At 49.7% G+C, this 17,461-nt stretch overlaps 1 protein-coding gene across 2 annotated transcripts; it reads left to right on the top strand.

The window, feature by feature from the left end:
* The first annotated feature begins 1,037 nt into the window (after positions 1 to 1,037).
* LOC142823291 (killer cell lectin-like receptor subfamily B member 1B allele C) lies at positions 1,038 to 16,572 on the top strand. 2 transcript variants are annotated; one of them, XM_075914201.2, is made up of 6 exons: positions 1,038 to 1,283; positions 5,069 to 5,167; positions 5,875 to 6,033; positions 8,678 to 8,832; positions 11,569 to 11,681; positions 12,019 to 12,371. In XM_075914201.2, the coding sequence occupies exons 1-6, from the start codon at positions 1,199 to 1,201 to the stop codon at positions 12,050 to 12,052; spliced, it is 645 nt and encodes a 214-aa protein (XP_075770316.2). In that variant the 5' UTR covers positions 1,038 to 1,198; the 3' UTR covers positions 12,053 to 12,371. The 2 variants fall into 2 exon arrangements, with proteins under 2 accessions (XP_075770316.2, XP_075770312.2); XM_075914197.2 differs by lacking the exon at positions 12,019 to 12,371 and adding an exon at positions 12,732 to 16,572 and having other exon boundaries at positions 1,044 to 1,283.
* Positions 16,573 to 17,461: the final 889 nt, after the last annotated feature.

The raw sequence follows: 17,461 nt of genomic DNA, 5'->3' as shown, positions 1-17,461 counted from the left end.
AAGAAGAGGAAGGGGTGCTGCTGCTGTCAAGGTGCCCCTCCTTCCACCCTGTACCCCAACTCCACAGAGCAGAGGGGGTCAGGGATGGAGGAGTTTGCTGGCTGCTTTTGGCAGTGGTGCAGGGCCAGGGTAGGGGTGAGCCTACCTTAGCCCCCTGCACCACCACCACCCAGAAGCCACCTGTGGTAAGCAGTACCCAGCTGGAGCCGCATTCCGAACCCCAGCCCCAGTCCTGAACCCATCCTGCACCCCAAACCCCTGCCCCCAGCCTGATAAAAGTGAGTGAGAATGGTGGAGGGAAGATGGAGTGAGCAGGGGCAGGGCCTTGGAGAAGAGTGTTTGGGTTTGAGGTAGATCCTGGATTGCACTTCAATTCAAAAAGTGATCTTGTGCTTAAAAAGGTTGGAGATCACTGCCCTAGGGAGAGTGAACAGAACAGGAAATCATCAAGTGATCCCTCCCCGGTAGCCCATTCCCAGCCCTGACAGAAGCAAGGGACACCCTCCCTACCCATCCTGGCTAATGCCCATTGTTGGATCTGTCCTCTAAGAATTCATCTAGCTCTTTTTTGAACCCTATGAAAGTCTTGGTCTTCAGAATATCCTCCAGCAAGGAGTTCCACTGTGCATTGTGTGAATAACTACTTCCTTTTTTTGTTTTAATCCTGCTGCCTATTAATTTCATTTGGTGACCCCTTGTTCTTATGTTATGGGAAGGAATAAATAACACGTCCGGTTCACTTTCTGCATGCCAGTCATGATTTTATAAACCTCTATCATATCCCACATTAGTTGTCTCTTTTCCAAACTGAAAAGTCCCAGTCTTTTTAATCTCCTTATATGGCAGCCACCCTGTACCTCAGTCACTTTTGTTGCTCTTTTCAGAACCATTTCCTCTCCAATATATCTTTCTTGAGGTGAGGCAACCACATCTGCACACAGTAGTCAAGGTGTGGGTGTCCCATGGATCTGTAAAGAGGCAATAAGATATTCTGCATCTTTTTCTTAATGATTCCTAACATTTTTTTTGTTTGCTTGGTTTTGACTGCTGCTTCACTTTGAGTGGGTGTCCTATTAGAAAATCCTATATAGAATAGAATAGACATAGGCTACTGCTCACCAGAGGGCAGACATACGCCTGAGACTGTTCTTAGGTACAAACTCCCTGCTGTGCGCTTACACCTTCCTTTGTACTTGCCATGGCTGGAGAGGTAGTTTATGCTGATTTAAACATTCCTGGAGCCAGTTCCTCTTCAAGGCCACCACAAGGATCTCCTCATCTCAGTAAGTGCATTAGGTTTCATCTGTGTGTACCAGTATGGTCAGGCTTTGCTTAGGGTGCCACTTTTTTAAATGTTTTTTTTTATTTGCAGCACAGATTGTTTAGGGAAATAAAGCCAACAAGCAGCTGTGTGCTTTATGGATGATAGGACTTAGCTAATGTGAAATTCTGAGCCACTCTCAGCAATTGTCAGAGGGGTAGCCGTGTTAGTCTGAATCTGCAAAAGCGACGAGAAGTCCTGTGGCAACTTATAGTCTTATAGAGGCACTTCAGTTAGTCTATAAGGTGCCACAGGACTCCTCGCCGCTTTCTCAGCAATTGGACTCTGTGAAGGAAAGAGCGGGCACTTTAGTTTGTCACAGAAAACTTCATAGTCTCTGACGTGCAAATACAAGTGCAATGGAATCTAGTTGTTCTTTGTATGATACCCTTCCTACTGGGTTCATAACTATTTCAGCTAACTACCAAGGTAACAATCCATAAAAAGTGGGTTATAGTTGCGGGGCAGAGAGCAGTACATTGGCTGAGTCTGAGAAAGAATGGCTGAGCACAAGGAATGAGGGAGACTCATAGAATAGAATTTGTTTTATTAGGGAGAAGGTTAAAATCCACATAGGACTGAAGAGGTGGAATCGGACAGGTCCCAAAGATGGTGGTAGATAGTAGGTACTGTGGCCATGGCTGGATTTAGGGGCAGGCGACCGCCTTCAGGGGGGCTGTGTTTAGGGGGTGCTGGGCATAGAGTGAAATGGCTACTAATGAGGTGTACAAAAGTTTTACAAATGGAGAGGCACCAAAGATATTCCTGGCCTGGGGTGCCAGTCAGGTCTAGGGCCAACTTTAATGTGGGGGCAGGAAGGAAGGAGTCCACTAAATGCAGTAGTGATATAAGTAGGAGAGAGAAGACCAGTGTCTGAAGAATGTAGGAACCGGAAAAGAGAAAGAAAGGAGAAAAATATGGCCAGTGGGTGGGTGGGAATGAAAGAGACAAGGAAGGGGATTTTTCTACTGGGTGCTGAAATGGACACGAAACCGGGAAAGTTTTGCAAGGACAGAGAGGATGTGATCTGTTTCCGAGTGCAGAAGAGACGGCGACTTATTGCCCTGTAGTTTAACTGAAGCATGGAGTTAGGAGAGTCTGTCAAGGAGAAGATAGTGACCGAGGGGAGTCCAGTGAAGGGATCTCAGTGTTACAAGAATACTGAAAATAGCTGGAACCAATTGTAAGTTAAAGGAGATAAACTGAATAGTGTAAATAATTTGTGATTTCCCTGAAAAATTATATTACGAGTTAAAAATCTTGATACTTCGGAAGCTGAGGGAAAATAATGTAAATATTAAATAGCTATTTCTCCACTCTATTTTCTATATATACAGTAAGGCTACAGATTTACACAAAGAGTACATTTTTCTGAAGTGCCCAAGTGACTTAGGTGTTTCTGACAATCCCACTCTAATCACCCATATATTTAATGAAGCTGAATATAAGGGGTGATATGATATAATCAATCATACTATATGGTTACTACCTTCAATTAAACTTGGATATTGACAATGATTCTGTCTTCTTTTATCTCATCAGTTTTCCTTCTTTAAGAATACCTACAGATGTATCATACTTAAAAGAATTCTTGCTGTGCGCTTGCTGAAACAGTCATTGAAACAGTCTTTTACAAAAGTGCCTGATACGATGTGATTAGGAGTTGACGTTGTCTAAGAGATCTTGCTTTGGTATCCGTTTACATCACAATACCTAGCATAATAGGGGTCTGTCTCATCAAAAATTTAATTTTTGTTGTGAACCATCATGAAACTGTCTCCAAGCTCTTGTGATATTATTTTCAAATATTTAATACAGATCTGATGTACTCTTGAAAAATATTTTAGCAATTAGATTCTGCATGTTACATCAGAGTAAATCCAGAGGGACTCTGTTAGGAGTCAATGCAGTTTCTCCAATCTTACGCCACCGTATCCAAGAGCTAGATTTGCTTCTCTAGCTGCACTTATCTGGCGTTGTTAAGCTAAAGACTGACACTAGCTTGACTGGAAACTTAGGTCCCCATCCGGTGATCTGAGAGTTAGGGGTGGACCTTCATTTACGTCTGCACAGAATCCCATTAAAGTCAATTGACACCAAGATCCACCTGCAGGAATCCAATTGCAGGACTCGCAGGACTCGGGGAAGGGGTGACTAGTAAGGAGGCACATAGGGGGCCAACAGCCATGAGACCCCCTCCCTCCCACCACAGGGAAGGGCTGGGACCAGCCCCCTCTCTCCCAGGCCCTGCCTTTGTTCTGCTCCTCCCTACCTTTGCTCCACCCTCTCCCCTCCTCTTCCCCATCCTCGGTCCATCTCCACCCCACCTCTTCCCACAACTGATGCAGCACAGGGGGACTAGCAGGGCTGGGACTCAGCAGCAGGGGTCCAGTCTCCTCACACTCACCAAAAGTATTGGGGGGGAAAAGTATCGGGGGGGGGGGGTATCGGAGCAACGTGGCCGTGCACCCCCCAGTAAAAGCCAGCTGCACCATGGAAAGAGCTGGCTGAGGGACTCAGCTCATTGAAAGGGGCCAGCTGAGGGCATGTTCCCAGGGCACACTCGAAGCCGGAAGAGGAGCTGGCGGTGGCAGATTATCTCCATCTGGCTATGGTGGCCTGGCTCCAGCACAGCCCCAGAGCAAGCTACCTGACCAGCCCCCGTCCCCCCCATCTGATGGCTGCAGCCTGACCAGCCCCCGTCCCCCCCATCTGATGGCTGCAGTCTGTCCCTAGGTGTGTCATGCTCCTGGGACAGCCCTGTCCTAGGCTCAGCTTGGCTGTCTGGGCCCCACAGACTGGGCCCCAAAGAGGTAGGAGGGGAGGACGCAATCCTGGCCCAACCCCATATCCAGCCACAATCAGGGCAGGGCAGGCTTCATGATGGCTGAGCTGAGCACAGCCCTGAGCAGGTCACCCATCTTGACCCTGCCAGCTCCAACTCCAGCCCTGGGCAAGAAGGTCCAGGGTGCCTGGCTGATCTCAGGGCAAGGAGGAAGACTTGAACCCACAACTCTAGAGGCTGATGCCTTCCCTGCATGGCCACTGCAGCAGCTACCTTCTCCCTACCACCTTCGGCTGCTGCCAGCTCCAGCCATGAGCAAGCTGGAGGTGGGTGCCTGGCTGCTCCTTGGGGTGGGTAGCTTATTTCTGGGGTTGCACAGTGGCCTGGCTCTGGTAGGTAGCAAGGGCAGGCTATGTGGCAGTTGAGCGCAGACCAGCGCAAGCCACCCACCCAGCTACAGCCCTGGGGAGGCTGCTGGTGGGTGCCCTGCTGCTCTCAAGATGGGCATGCAGGTGGGAGGGGATTTGAACCCACAACCTCAGCTTCTGGAGGCTCATGCCTTCGCTATTAGGCCACTGGAGGACGTACCTCACAGCCCTCCCTTCAGCAGCTGCCTTACCAGGCCACTTGTTTAGGTGTTACTGCGAGGCAGTTTACCACGGGTGGCATGGTCCCAGGGGACATAAGAAGGGATCTGAAGCAGGGCAGAGCAGTGGCTTTATACAATGACTCCGGGAGGGCCATCCATGCATAAGAGACAAAGTAGGAAAAGGCGCAATGATGTTTCTGGGAGGGAAAAAACGGGTGGAAGAGGCTGCCCTTGTTGACGCTGCCCCTAGTGGTGTGTGCAGAGGAATGGACGCCCCGTGGCAGGAGGCTGCAATAGGCTCTGAAGAACAAGTTTCATTGCTATTTCTCACACTGGGGGCTGAGGGTGTTTCTCCAAACTTTGTGTCTTACAGGGCCCCCTCCATGTCCCCGGTGGCATCGCATCGCTGTGGGGGCCGGATGGGCTGGGAACGTCGTCCTGACAGTAGCTGTGATAGCACTGGGGGTTTGGGGTAAGTAGCACCCATCAGGGGCTCCCTCAGCTTGTGCAGGCCCTCGAGCAAGGTGGGTGGGGCGGTTCTGCACCCCACAAGGGGTGGGACCTCAGGCAAAAGGGGGAGGGGCCAGGGCAGTCAGCCCAAAGCACAGCCCCCCTCCCAGTCCTCAGAGCTGCCCACTCAGGGCATGGTGCTCCAGGTGGTCAATTTTAAAGGGCCCAGGACTCTGGCCACTGCAATAGCAGCAGCGATGATACCTAGGAGCCCTGGGCCCCTTTGAATTGCTGGGCCCCAGAGCAAGGCCTGCCCACCCCCCCACGCACACACACAACCCGGTGCCAATCTATTTATCCATTTGGGTTTGATGGTGCATCATGAATTCTCTTCTCATCCTCAATTCTTAAGGCTGTTCTGTTCCTGATTCCAGTGTGTCTGCAAATTAAACCCTGGGCATTACATCGCCACCAGGCCAAAACGTTACAGGAACAAGGTGGCAGTTAAGAGCTGGATGCATGAAACTCGTGTGATCCAGCTAAGGCAGGCTGATGGAAGTCACAAAGGCACTTACGCTATGTAGTGAACCAGATTCTCTTCCTCTGTCCTCACCCTCACTGTGATAGACACTACACTGTGTGATGTTTCTACACCCTCCCAATGTTATTTTTAATCCCTAACCAGCTGCACTAGAAGTGCTTTTCATTGACGCGGATGCTCTTTTGAAGTTTCCCAGTTGCGTGGCTCTGGAGAAGGACAGACCGGAGGAGCTCGGAATACACCGGAGAATAGTGAAACCGGCATCAGCAGCACTGAATGCAGCTCCTGCCTGGAGGATTTCCGGTCCCGTTTGAAACCAATTCTATGTGAGCCGCACAGCTTCCCAGGTAAGCACAGCTCCGGATGTCCCAGAGCCGAGAGTCACTCCCTCCTAAAGAGTTTGATTTAAAATTCACTCACTATGATTGAAAATTCAGTCACTATGTTCAAGGGGTGTTGTCAGCTCGAAATACAATGATCAGATGTTCGTTCCTATTGAGGATCCATTATGCCAGTGTAGCAGTCCCCAGGCATCCAAAAACCATGCGTCAGGCCCTAAAAAATCATGAGATTGGCGTATTTTAGGAAAATTATGATTTGGGGGTTCTTTATATTTGCCTTCTGGTTTCTGAGCCTTTAGGTTGCACTTGGGTTGTGCTGTCAGGCTTTTGTAGGACTTACAAGGACCAGGAACTTTCTGTAATGAAACAGCTTCTCCCCTAATCCCATGACCCCACAAGCTGGGATTTTAAAGAAAACACCAAACTTCACAGGACATGTGATAACAATGAGAGATGGCAACATTGCCAAAATGACAGTGCCTAACGAAGGGAGTCATCTTTCACTTTTTAGTCAATGTGAGGCAGGAGTCTGTTTCAACAAAAAATAGAAAAAGTCACATGAAACAGGTGTCCTGTAAAGAATTTCATTTTGAAAAAAGGCCATTTTTGTCAATTCCCCTTGTAACGACAGCAGGAAAACAATGTTCAGACAACAGGGCTATTTTTAAGCAAATGGACTTTTTATAACTAATGCGGGGGGGGGGGGGGGGACCTTTTCCAACCAAAGAGCCAAACTGCATTAAAACTCAGATCAAGTGGTCAACATAGAGCCTTATAAAAACTCGCATTTGCATGACTGAAACTGTACAACTTACTATTATTGATCATTGACATAATGATTAATGACAGCATCAATGAGCCATTATTTAATGAGACTTTATTTAATGGGACTTCTGGTGCTGCAGCTTTTCGCACATTTCTTCGAAGTTTACATCATAACTGGGAAGCTCTTGTGTTCTTAATGACCCCAAGGGGACATTGCTTTTAGATCTCAGCTGAAGCATGGCAGTAGCAGTGGTACAGCGCCCCCTACTGCTAGCTGGGTTCAGTTCTGCCTTGGTCCTTCTACCTCAGTCTCAGTCATCAATATTATCTGTTTCCATACAGAATTTCCCTTCAGGACTCCCATCAGTGCATATGTCGAACTTGTCTCTATTAAGCTTTTCTGCGCTGTTGTGGCCAAACCTCAGTGAACAACGTTTAATGCACCAATCCAGAGACAGTCCCATACAGTGATTCCTGGGTCGAGTCCAGAACTTGTAACTGAGTTACAGAAGATCTTTAGCAAGAGAGCAACTCTGTGTATAGGCTTTGAGTGAATTTTCTCTTCTCTGGCCTCCCAGCTCAGAGTGCGTCTACACGGACCCCTAAACTCGAAATAAGATACGCAAATTGTGCTACGCCAATTGTATATCTTATTTTGATTCTATTTCAGAATAGGTTATTTTGATATTTGGTGTGTCTACACAGCACCTAATTTTGAAATAATGCACTATTTCCAGACATCCCTTAACAGGTTACAGAGATGGTGAAATAGTGCACCCATTATTTTGAAAAGTATTTTGTAATAAGGGTATCAAAGGGGTAGCTGTGTTAGTCTGGATCTGCAAAAGCTACAAGGAGTCCTGTGGCACCTTATAGACTAACAGATGTATTGGAGCATAAGCTTTTGTAGGCAAAGACCCACTTCATCAGATGCATGTAGTGGAAATTTCCAGAGGCAGGTATAAATATGCAGGCAAGAATAAGGGTAGAGATAACGAGGTCAATTCAGTCAGGGAGGGTGAGGCCCACTTCTAGCAGGTGATTGGGAGGTGTGAATACCACATACAAAAGCAGTTTCTCTTCTCTTGGTGTTCACACCTCCAGATTAGCTGCTAGAAGTGGGCCTCATCCTCCCTGACTGAATTGGCTTCGTTATCTCTACCCTTATTCTTGCCTCCATATTTATACCTGCCTCTGGACATTTCCACTACATGCATCTGATGAAGTGGGTCTTTGCCCACAAAAACTTATGCTCCAATAAATCTGTTAGTATAAGGTGTCACAGGACTCCTTGTCGCTTTCGTAATAAGGGGCAGCTTATTAAGATGCGAGGTAGCTATTTTGGGATACCTCCAGTATCACAAAATAGCCATGCAGTGTAGATGTACCCTCAGCCAGCACCCGTCATGCCTGGATTACCGCACATCCTGCTGCTTGCATGCTGACCCCTGAGAAAAGTCCTGCCTAGTACATTAACTCTGAAGTTTTACGCAGTTGTAGGGGAAACTTCAGCAATATCCAGAACTAGAGCTGATACACCGCAAACCTGGCTCGTGAAATATATGAAAAGAAATGTTGGTGTCCTTTTAAGGGAGTAGAAGAGTGAAATCCTCTCCCTCTTTTCCAATGGGGGAAATGTTAGGAGTGTTGATTTTCCCCTCCAAATCTGAATGAAATCCTCCCCTACCTCTCAAAAAAATTAGTATTTCCAGTTTAAGCTCCTTCCCCTCATAAAAAAATGAAAATGACACCAAAACTTTAAAAAATCATTTTTTGTCCAAATGGAATTTTCCATTAAAAAAACAACTTTGAACAAGAGTTTTCAGCTGGCTGTCATTTGAATGTTCAGAATTAACGACACTTCTGTTGCCATCTCTCCCTGCAGGGGGCGCTGGGTGCAAACTCTGCCCCAGGGACTGGCTGCTGCGTGGGGACAAGTGCTACTGGCTGTCGAAAGGGAGTAAAAACTGGGCTGGGAGCCGGGACGACTGTTCGGGGAAGAGCTCGCGACTGCTCGTGCTCCAGAGCCAGGAGGAGCTGGTAACGCACAACACAGGCTCAGAGAGAGTTGTGTGTTGCTAGTTACAACCCCGGGGTAGCAGGTTTCTCCAGCCTGACTCTATCCCACAAACTCCACAATGGGCGGGGGAGCAGAGTTTTCTTCCCTTCCTCTTCGAGTGCTGACCTGGTGGGTGACCCATTTTCGGTGCCAGCGCATTCTGGATCGAAAGGCACCACCATGTTGAAACAGGGTATCAAAATGGATTTCTTCCCACCTCTGTTATCTGCCACCAAAGCTAGAACCCCTGTCAGGGATCAGAGATCTATCAGGCTGCTAGCTGGGCTTCAATATACACTAATCACCATGGACTAACAACAAGCTCTGAGAACGATGCAATACTCGACATTATCATCAACCTATGCCAGACCCCAGCTTTGCCTAATGAGGCACTTCTGTAGATGTTGGAAATAAACCAGGACACTCTGGATGCAGATGAAAACAAGCGGAGGATTTATTACACCAGCTGATGGAGTGACACGCAGGGGTTACCCTGGTGAACACTGGTTAATTAACACTATACAATAGGTTATATAGTTAGCAGGTGGACGGAGGAAAAATGATTTGATAGGTCTAGCAGCAAGACGAAATGAGCACATAAGCCAATAGAACTACTAAAGATTACATAATATCTCCGCCCATTGCAAAGTAACAGCTCATTAATTAATATACAGATGGTTATTGTTTAAATGCCAAAACATGTTAGCAAAATAGTAATAACATTTTAGTCTGCACAGATGATGATGTTGCTATAGCAGGCGGGTATGGCCTTGAGTTGGTGCAGCACTTGGTTCTCAGGCTTATTATCTAGGAGTGAAGCAAGACAGTTTAAGCAAATTTTATGAATGTTATCTTAAGCAAAATGTGTTATGTTACCGACTGAGACCTTGTTTGAATGTTTTAGAACGTGGTTGCTATGGTGCCCAGGGTCTTTTACTGTCTGCAGTTCTTATCCTGACTGTGGGAATGGAGTTATGCTGTTTAGAGGCCCACTAGCACTTTTAGGGCTGCCTTAGTTTACCCTACAGTAGAGTCACCAAAAGTGGAGTACCTGCAGGGATAGCACTTAGTCAAAGGAAGTGACTCAGCCAGGCAGTGTGTGTCCCTGTGTGTGCTCCACTACGGTCCCTTCTCCCCTCTGTTCTGGAGTTCGCTATTTGAGCTTTACGGTAGAGAGGGGATTTGGACAGATGCGTACCAGCAATACCAGGTGGCTGCTGCTCATGTGCACCCTCACCAGGCACGACTCCCAAACAGGGCCGGCCTGAGCCATTCTTGCGCCCTGGGCAGTGGGCGCACAGCACATGCGCAGTCCCGCCTGGGTGCGTGGCACCCCGTACATGTCAATCAGGTGCCACGTGCCCGGGCACGTGGCACATGCACGGCCCCGCCTCCAGGCGGCAACCTATGGGGGGCGCCTGATGCAGCACCCCTTACCACTTCAATCAGGTGCCCCCCATAGGTTAGCGCCCCGGGCAGCGGCCTGGCTAGCCCCCGCCCTTAATCCGGCCCTGCTCCCAAAAGTCTCTGATCAGCAGTGCCAGGACGCGCCCGGCCCTAAAGCAGAGCACCCACCGGGACACACATCTCCAAGAACCTCAGTTATGGCACAGGGGGAATCAGCATCTCTTCTGGCTGCTGGGGACATGGCTCGGAACCAGAACCCCGCAGCTCCCCGCCCCGCACTGCCCAGCTGGATCCTACAGCCTTTGCACCCTCATGACCTTGAGGGATCACGTGATGAAAGCCAGTGGTTTTCAGACTAGGGGTTGCGACCCAGGGCTGGGGGGCTGGTGGAATGTCAGGCCCTGGGGCTCATTGCTGCAGGGTGACCAGTGGGGGCTAAGGCCGTTCCCTGCCTGTCCTGGCACTGCAGTCTGTGCTGTGCTCCAGAAGCGGCTGGCAGCAGGCCCAGCCCCTGGAGTGGGGGGAGGGGGGACGACACCCTGGGCTCCGTGCACCACCCCTGCCCTGAGCTTTAGCTCCGCACTCCCATGGGCTGGGAACCTGCTGCTGCCTACTTCTGGGGCGCAGCCTGATCTGTGATGCCAGAAGAGGCAGGAAGCTGCCTTAGGCCCCCTCCCCTCCCCGGCTGCACCGCTGACTAGGAAGCCGCTCAAGGTAAGCCCCTCCTGCCCCAGCCCTGACCCCCCCCCCCCAAGCCAGAGCCCCATCCTCCACCCCAAAGCTCCCCTCCTCAGCCCATGTACTAGTCACATTATGTTGGGTTGCAGGTGCCAACAATTATCTTCACCTGGGTCATGAGAAGAAAGGCTTGGAAACAGTTGCAGGGCCATTCTGCAGAGAACTCCTCACACAAACCGCCTCCCCTGCAAAACCTCTCCCTGCCTCACCTGGACTCAGGCTGCCCTTGTAGCCCCACCAGGCCTGGCGCCAGGTCACCTGTTTCCCTCCCCTGAACCTCTCCGTCCAGGGGCACCGTCACAGGTGAGGTGGAACCCAGGGCTCCCTTAAAGGGCCCGCTCAGCCTGTGACACTAAGGAATGAGAGTGGGGTTACTCTGTGTGTACAGTCACATTTCCTCACCCCGGTACTAGGATTCTGCCTGCCCAGGGGTGAGAGTGAGTTAGCTCAGGCACTGATGGGTTCTTCAGCTGGCAGCCTGGGCAGAGCCACTGGAGCCCCATTTCACAGGCGCACTAATAAAGAGCACGTTACACCATATTCACCCCTCCTCCCCTGCTTGCCCCTCACAGGACTCCATACAGAATGTTACACAAGATGCAAACGCTGCCTGGATCGGACTTAAAGTGACGCCTCCAGGGGGGAACTGGACCTGGGTGGACGGCTCCCCGGTAGATCCAGCCCGGTGAGTGCTGCCTGTCGCTTCCTGTCTGAGAGATGCGTGAGAAAAGCTTCTGCTGTACAATGTGTTGATGTTAAATGTCCAACATCAGTCCAAGACCTGGCCTACAGCTGCACGTTTTACTCCCATAGCTATTTCGATTAAGGGCATTTTTATTGTCACAGCAAAGGCCCCTCATTTTTTCAGGAAAAACGGCTCTTGCACAAGAGAGGGTTTTTGCACAAAAAGGCGCCGTCTACACAGCTCCTTTCTACGCAAAAGCCTCTTGCGCAAAAGCGGCTGCTAATTAATTATGCAAACGAAGCATGGCAATATTCCACTCTGGGCTTCATTTGTATAGGCTTTTCTGGAAGAATGCTGCAGTGCAGCTGTAACCTGAGTGTCACGCCCACCGTGTGACAGGGAACTGAACCCAGCTCAGTGCCCTAACCACTGAACCTGCCTCCCTCTGAGACACATCCACGCTGGCAGGTGGCTGAAGATTGTGCAGGTAACATCTTCACTGCAGCACTTTGGGTGCATTTAGACTGGCAAGATTTTGTGCAAAAACACCTGCTTTTGTGCAAAAGCTTGCCAGCTGTCTACACTGGCCGCTTGAATTTGTGCAAGAACACTGACTTTGTAATGTACAAAATCAGTGCTTCTTGTGCAAATACTTTCATGCTCCTGCTCGGGAAAAAGCCCTCTTGCACAAGAATACAGGGAAGAACTGTTTTGCGCAAAAAAGCCCCGATCGCTAAAATGGCGATCGGGGCTTTCTTGTGCAAAATCGCGTCTAGACTGGCCATGGATGCTTTTGCACAAAAGCACTTTTTGCACAAAAGCATCCGTGCCAATCTAGACACGCTTTTGCAGAAATACTTTTAATGGAAAAACTTTTCCATTAAAAGTATTTCCGCAAAATCATGCCAGTCTAGACGCAGCCCTCGGGTGTAGCCAAGCCCTTCATCTGAGCCTGTCCCATCAGAGAGGGGAGGAGAAAAGGTACCATTGACGGGCCTTTCCTTGTGACAAGGAGCCACAGTGACATGGACTTGCTCGTTCATTCTGCAGCTTCCCCGTCTCTGGCCCTGCAGACGGGAACAGCTGTGGTGGGATCAGAGGCAGCCGGATTCAGTGGGAGACGTGTGATGCTGAGTTCAAATGGATCTGCCAGAGAGACGCTGTCGTGATATAACCAGGCTGAGGATTATCCCTGGAACATGAAACACTGGTGTTCAGGGCAGGATTGTGGTGTTAGCTCTGAGCCGTCTCAGCTTCTCCGCCCTCCCCGGTCCTTCTCGCTGGCAGAGCCGTCCCACCTATAGGATGGTGCAGGGCCCATGCTTTGGGGAGCCCCGTTTCAGGGGGGCATGAGGGCTGACAGCAATGTCACCAGCTCCACTCCTGTCTGCCCTGCCACAGGGGGGACATGGGGGCTGGGAAGTGCAGCAATTCTACCAGCCCTGCTATGCTACGCCTCACTGGCTCCCAGCATTGCTTGGGACCAACAGGGGAGCGGAGTTGGGGAAAAGGATGGAATTGGGGGGGGAGGGAACAGGGGTAAAATGGGGGCAGAGCCTGGGGTGCCGATGGAGAGGGAGTCCAGCCCCTACACTTCTCTTGCCATGGCTCTGCTCACTGGGGCTGTAATTTACAACTGCCTTAAACTTCCTGCCTGCCTCCCACGCCCTCACCCCTACCTCTCATTGCTGGGTTTGCAGTCACAGCAGGGTAGTATCATCGTGCTCTCAAGCCCTCTAAGTGTCCTCTGGGAATGTCCAGCCCCTGCTCCCGTGCTCCCCTGCAATATTTACTACAACCAAAGGAACGGTTCTGCCTCCGAGCACTGGTCCGCTCGGCACTTACATACGTGCATAGTGAAATCAGTGGTCAGTGTAACAAAGCAGAGGTTCACGTGGAGTTCTGGGGAACAAATGGCTACATACAAAATAAAATCGTAACGTGTTCTAGAGCCTGGACGTATTTAACAAGCTTGTCCCCTGTCTAACCAAGTGCTGCTCACCCGAAACCTTGGCAGCACCTTAAAGGCTGTGACCAGTGTTCCCTGTAAGCCGTGCGCATCTGCAGCCATGCAAGGGAGATTCAGATGCCACCCAGTCAATTAGTAGAGTGCCCCAGCTAGGCCTTTTTTTTCTACTGGTAGTGCACATTGGCATGTGCCTCATAACAAAATTTATTCTGCATGTGGATGGAAAAACGCCGCACACGGATGGAAAAGATTAGAGGGAACATTGGCTGTGACCTTTCTTTCAGCTGTCAGTTTGGCTCTGAGGTGAAGGATCCAGTGTGTGTCTGTACTCCAAAACAGACCAGATGAATCCTTTGTCTTTATTCCAATCCAGGAGAGTCTCCACTCCAGGTTTAGTTTCTTACTGTAGATTTTTTTCATTCAGCGCACAGTCAACCTGTGGAACTCCTTGCCAGAGGATGTGGTGAAGACTAGGACTTTAACAGGGTTCAAAAAAGAGCTAGATGGATTCATGGAGGTTAGGTCCATCAATGGCTATTAGCCAGGATGGGTAGGAATGGTATCTGTCTGTCTGGAAATGGATGACAGAAGAGGGATCACGTGATGATTATCTGGGGCATCTGGTATTGGCCACTGTCAGCAGATAGGATACTGGCCTAGTTGGACCTTTGGTCTGACCTAGTATGGCCATTCTTAAGTTCTTATTTCTGCTTCTGTGGATTTTACCATCTCTCTAACCGTCAAAGGAGGGAGTTTCTGCAACAGTCTCCCAGCAAACATCTTAGTTTGATTGATAAGAGAGTTGGACACATTTACGAGTGTGACTGTGTGAGGGGGGGGATTGCTTGTGCTGGTAGGATGTGGGCTAGGCAACCCTGTTGACATACTCTTCCAGCCTACGTCTACACCGGCATGATTTTGCGCAAATACTTTTAACGCAAGAGTTTTTGCATTAAAATATTTGCGCAAGAGAGCGTCTACACTGGCATATGCCTTTGCGCAAGAGATGTGCTTTTGCGCAAAAGCATCCGTGCCAGTGTAGATGCTCTCTTGCGCAAGAAAGCCCCAATCGCCATTTTAGCCATCAGGCTTTCTTGCGCAAGAAATTAACGTTGCCTGTCTACACTGGCCTCTTGCACAAGAACAGTTTCCTCCAGGGACCTTGGGAGTGTTTTACCTTCCTCTGCAGTGCAGTGGGCAGGCAGCTTGCTGGCATCAGCTGGGTGTATCTCCCTTCATCCGTTCTGTTACAGGCACCTGCTTTCCAGATCCGGAGCTCACTGGGTCAGACCCAGCAGACCCCAGCTTCCTGTGAACTGCAGTGTTGTGACCGAAATCAGGCACGCTTGTGCCATCCAGCCAGCAAGTCCATATGAGAGAAGCCTCAGGTCTGATACTAGATACAGAAGACTCCATTAGAGGAAACTAATGTCCAAGTATTGTCTTCTGGATTACAGCCCCAAGGAAGGGAAAACCCCACCCTTCCTAGTTTGGATAGACCAGCCTGGGACTGACCTCTCTGGCCTCCTCTGTGCTAAGAGGGGAAGTGCTGCAGTAAGCCCTGGCTCAGAACACTTCGAACTGTCCATGTGTGTACAAACAACTTCTGTCCACACGCATAGGGAAGCTGTTCCTGGCACCTACTCATTTCTGCTGTCCAGTCTCAAATCCAGGATCTTTTTGTTTAAATGGGGCACCCACATCTGCATGCAGTATTCAAGATGTGGGTGCACCAATGATTTAGACATAGACTATACAATCTTTTCTGTCTTAGTGCTTCCCTCATGAGTCCCAATGGTCTGGTAACTGGTTTGCTTGCTGCACATTGAGCAGATGTTTCCTTAGAACTACTCACAAGGATTCCAAGAGCTCTGGAGTAGTAAGAGCTATTTTATACCCCATCATTTTGTATGGCTAGTGGAGATTGCATTTTGCCATGTGCATCACTTTGCATTTCTCATCACGGCATTCCAGCTGCCCTGGCGTTGCCCAGTCACCCAGTTTCACGAGATCCCTTGGTAGCTCTTTGCAGTCAGCTTTGGACTTAGCTATTTTGAATAATTTTGTATCCTCTGCAAATGTTGCCACCTACCTGTTCACCCCCATCTCTAGATCACTAGTTCCCAAACTGTGAGCCACAGCCCTCTGGTGGTCTGCAATGGTACTGCAGGAGGCCCATGGGAAGTTTTAAATGTTTGCAGTGGGCCCATATTTTTCTTTCCTTATTTTTCCCCTCCTTTGCTTTTTCTTTGTTTTCTTTTTCTTTCCTTACTTTTCCTTTTTCTTTTCTTGCTTTTCTTTTCCTTCTCCCTTGGGGATCTGTGAAATTTTAATACATTAAAAAGGGGTCCATAAGCTTGAAAAAGTTGGGAACCACTGCTGTAGATCAGTGTTTCTCAGCCTTTTTAAATAAAGTTTGCCTTTTTCAAAAAACAACCCCCCCCCCAAATATAAGTACCCCTCAGTGGGGCAGAGAGAAGCAGATTAAAGTTTCCTCGGCCCCTGGCCAAAACAAGGGGGGAGACCCCTTTCCCCCACTTCTTCCCATGGCTCCATCCCTGTTCCACCCAGGGTTCAGCCACAGCCCCACAGCTGGAGGAGCCTGTGCCTGCACCATGGCAGGGCATGGGAACACCTCCCCTCCTAGGTGCTGGGACTTTGCCCCACATCCCCTGCACTTGTCCGGGCGATCTGCCCGGCATGCCCCCCCGGCATGTCTGCTGGAAAGCAGGGTCTGGTGTGTGGGCCTAGGACAGGGTTGGATTACGGGGACTCCTCTGCCAAGGATGGCACCAGGGGGCTAGTTGGGTCAGGTGGGAGGTTCTCTAGCTCTCCCCTGAAGTTCATAATCGAGATCTGCTCAAAGCACATGCTCCCGCCCCAAAGGGAACGCTTAGGCTATGTCTACACTGGCATGATCTTGCGCCAGAGCTATGCAAATGAGGCTAAGCGTGGAATATCGCCCAGCCTCATTTGCATATCTAATGAGCCGCCATTTTGCGCAAGAAGGAGCTGTCTACACTGCCCCTTCTTGTGCAAGAAAAACCCTCTTGCGCAATGCCGCTACGTTGATTATTTTCAGGAAGAACAGCATTGTGCAAGAGGGTTTTTCTTGCGCAAGAAGGGGCAGTGTAGACAACTCCCTGAGCAAAAATGGCGGCTCATTAGATATGCAAATGAGGCTGGGCGCTATTCCACGCTTAACCTCATTTGCATAGCTCTGGCGCAAGATCGCGCCAGTGTAGACATAGCCTTCGGGCCCCAGAGCATGCGTGTGGGATGGGATGATGAGTTCGGGCTGCTCCGCCTTTGCCTGTTTGTTTAAGATAACAAACGGTTTGTCATTCAATTAACTGAAGGATCATTAGACCATCAAGAAAACAATGCCACCTCCACTACTTAAAACTAGGCAACAACCTGTAGGAATAAATGGAGCGAGGAAAATAAGGGTGCGCTACAGGAGTCTGTACTGGGGCCAGTGCTGATCAACACACTCATAAATGACCTAGAGCAGTGGTTCCCACCTTTTCGAGCTTACGGACCCCTTTTCAATGTACAGGTGATCCCTGACCTACGGCTCCCCATGCTGCATTTACTGCTGCCCTGCTCCGGGAGCCGCAGGGCCCACCTACTGTCCAGCACAGCCCACGGGCTTCTGTCAGGAGCCGAGCTGCCACAGGAAAAGAGGTGCTGATACGCACGGGGGAAATCCCATTCCCTTTCTGTGGGCTAGGAAAACCCTGTGGACAGTATGCTGGTCTGGGCAGCACCATCACAAAATAAGATGATGGTGGGTGAGTTCTAGACTTTG

This window comes from Pelodiscus sinensis, chromosome 19 (genome assembly GCF_052426305.1).
Source record: "Pelodiscus sinensis isolate ZL-2025 chromosome 19, ASM5242630v1, whole genome shotgun sequence".
Taxonomy (NCBI): Eukaryota; Metazoa; Chordata; order Testudines; family Trionychidae; genus Pelodiscus; species Pelodiscus sinensis.
The sequence above is the reverse complement of the archived record's forward strand: the minus strand, read 5'-3'. Positions and strand labels throughout refer to the sequence as shown.